Source organism: Bos javanicus, chromosome 27 (assembly GCF_032452875.1).
Source record: "Bos javanicus breed banteng chromosome 27, ARS-OSU_banteng_1.0, whole genome shotgun sequence".
In the NCBI taxonomy this organism is placed as follows: domain Eukaryota; kingdom Metazoa; phylum Chordata; class Mammalia; order Artiodactyla; family Bovidae; genus Bos; species Bos javanicus.
The window spans coordinates 17,553,598-17,556,710 of NC_083894.1; the positions used below are offsets into that span (position 1 = coordinate 17,553,598).

The 3,113-nt window shown below is 37.3% G+C and overlaps 1 protein-coding gene across 1 annotated transcript; it reads left to right on the forward strand.

Annotated features, from left to right (window-relative positions):
• The first annotated feature begins 1,787 nt into the window (after window positions 1-1,787).
• On the forward strand, window positions 1,788-2,727 carry ZFP42 (ZFP42 zinc finger protein). Its single transcript, XM_061404741.1, has one exon. It carries the CDS (start codon window positions 1,798-1,800, stop codon window positions 2,695-2,697), a length of 900 nt encoding a protein of 299 aa, XP_061260725.1. The 5' UTR covers window positions 1,788-1,797; the 3' UTR covers window positions 2,698-2,727.
• Window positions 2,728-3,113: the final 386 nt, after the last annotated feature.

The following is a 3,113-nucleotide window of genomic DNA, read 5'->3' on the forward strand; positions in this document are numbered from 1 at the left end:
AGCATGGAGTCTTAACTACTAGACCATGAGGGAAATCCCCATTTATATATATTTTATACAGATCAGTAAATTTATATAATACATATATAGTTTATATAGTTATATATTTACATATTATTTATACATACATAATATACATAATACAAATACAAATTACATTATAATCCTATACATTATACAAATTTGTATAAAGTATACTTTAGTATATATTCAGTATATATATTGAATATATATTATATACTAAATATATACATACTAAAGTATATTAAATGTATATTTACTTTATATATAAATATGTATGTGTGTATATATATACAGTGTTTAAGAAGACATGAAAGCATGTTTTGTTTTCATTCTGTGTATTATTTTACCAAAAGTAAATGACACAAAATTTTGAGGTGGTATTTTTTAATATGGCTGTTTAAAAATAAGCAGTTGATTTTCATTCCAGTAACTTTCACATTTGCTCTTTTTAAAAAGCACTTAACTTTTGTTCCTACAGCAGGACATTAGGCTAAAATTAAGAGATCTTAATTTTAGATCTCTAAAGATCTTTAGATACTTTGCTTAATTGCTAAACAATTGTAACAATTAAGCAAAGGGCTCTTAGGAAGAATATAATCATGCTGTAACTCTCATAATGCTACTTTCAGATTTTTAAAAAAAAATGATCAAAAACCATTTGGGGCCAAATTCCCCTGTGCCTTTATTTTGACTTGCACTGATAGGAGACGGGAATGCGTGGATCTCATGTGGTTTGTTCTCTGGATGACCATCTTCTAGAACAAAGGTGGGCAAGCTACAGCCATGCACCAAATCAGTCTCTGCTGTGAACTGCCCATCCTCCAAGTACCGTCTAGGCTGCTTCCATGCCACAGTGAGAGAGTTGAATACCTATGACAGAGGCCCGCAGAACCCAAAAGCTTAAATCTGTCTCATTACAGAAAAAGTCTGCTGCTCTTGGTGTAGAAGAGTACCTGGCACTTAGCAGGATCCTATATTTACTTACAGAATGAATACAAAAGTGAACTAACAGTAGCTCACATGAGCGGTCAGCATTTGCTCTATGCCATGAAGTGTGCTGAGCACTTTAAATGCAGTATTTGAATTTCACAGAAGAGTTATATAAGAATGTAGGCCTGTCTTGCTCCCTCACCTCCTTCAAGTTTTTAATCTGCTGCCACTCCCTCAGTCAAGGTTTACCTGGAGCTCCTTATTTAAAATTGCAAACTTCTGCTTTCTACTAGCCCCTTGGCTTGTTCCATATAACATACAATGTATGTTACTTATCTTTTGTGCCTAGGAGAGCATACGCTCTATGAGGCATACATTTTTTTTTTTTTTGGTGTATCTACTCACTCGTCTCTCAACCCACAAGTAGCCTAGAATATGGCAGGTACATCATGAGTGCCCAGTAGACGTTAGCTAATCAATTAGAAAGGTCTGGTGACATGTGGGGGGTACCCAGGAAAGAAATGGTTATGATCCAAGTCTCTACGTACTTCACAACTAATTCTCTTATTCTCTTGGAGAATTAGTCAAAGATGTAAATGTAGTGATTCTATTGCTATAAAGTGAGTTCTAGGCTTTTTTTTTTTTTAAGAGTTCTAGGCCATTTTTTGAGGTAATTTTCTGATCATGGCTGGAATTGAGACTATATTAATTGGAATACATTTCACCTGATGACTGCTATCTCAAACAGGTGCTTGCTGAAAACAATTCAGGCTGATCACTCCCACCCAGAAGCGGTTGATCTATCCTGGTGTAAACCTTCAAGGAGGCAACTAACCGGACACCATGCACCAGCAACTGAAGAAAAGGGGAACGACACCTAGCCAGAAAGGCCCGGGGAGAAGAGCTACCGGCACAGACAAGTCACTGCCAGCCCAGCAGGAATCTCCTGACACAACGTGCATCTTATATGATGAGGATGTGTGCTATGAGGCTAGCTTCCGGGTTGTCAAAGATGATACCTTCTCTGACTGTTACATAGAATGCATAATAAGAGGTGAGTTTTCTGAACCTATTGTGGAAGAGGACCCACTCCTTCAGTCCTTTGAACGTCTGAAAGAAGGATCAGAACAAGACCTTTCTCAACAGGTTCTTGCGGCAAGCTCACTTCTTGAATCTTCCTTGGAATACATGAAAAGGGACGCAAAACAAGAATTTCCTCAACAGGTGGTTGGAGAGAATCCACTTCTTGAGTTTTCTGAGTACAAGACAAGCAAGAAGCTTCCTCCTGGAGAAATACCCAACATGGACTTTCCAGAATCTAAACAGCTCACAGGATGCACTAGGAGGCCAAGTACAAATAAAGAATATGGTGCTCCTGAAAGACATGCCTGTCCTCACAACGGATGCACAAGAGAGTTCCAGAATAAAAGATCCCTGAGGAAGCATCTTCGAGTTCATAATCCCCGAGATCATGTGTGTGCAGAATGTGGGAAAGCCTTCAAGGAGAGTGCAAAGCTAAAAAGACATTTTCTGGTTCACACTGGAGAGAAGCCATTTCCGTGCACTTTCCAAGGGTGCGGAAAACGCTTTTCCCTGTCCTTCAACTTGCGCACACACGTGCGCACCCACACTGGGGAGAAGCCTTTTGTGTGTCCTTTTGTAGGCTGCCGCAAGAAGTTTATTCAGTCAAACAACATGAAAGCCCACCTCCTGACTCATGGAAAGGCCAATATGAGTCCGTGAGAAAAGATTAAAAAGTAATCATCAAACAGGACAGGCATATATTAACTAAAGAGTTACTGAGAACAAATATGCCTCATTGATAATTAGTTCAGGCAACAATTTTAAAATCAATATTGCGACCCTCAAGCCATTTTTTTTTATTTTTTATGTTACTAAGATGCTCCTCTAATATGAAGTATTATTTTAGAACTTTGTGTAGAATTACAGCATCCTTCTAACAGTAAGGTCAGTAATGAACTTACTTCAAAAGCATAATACTTAATATCTTAACAAAGTGGATTTTTGGATATGAGACTTAATATCTCATACTATAAGAAATTGACTTTTACTTTTTCACTTTGTAGTTTTCAATCATTTAGCTTTTTCCTTTTAGGAATATACTTCTTAATACAAGTGATAATTCTAGAGAATGAAAA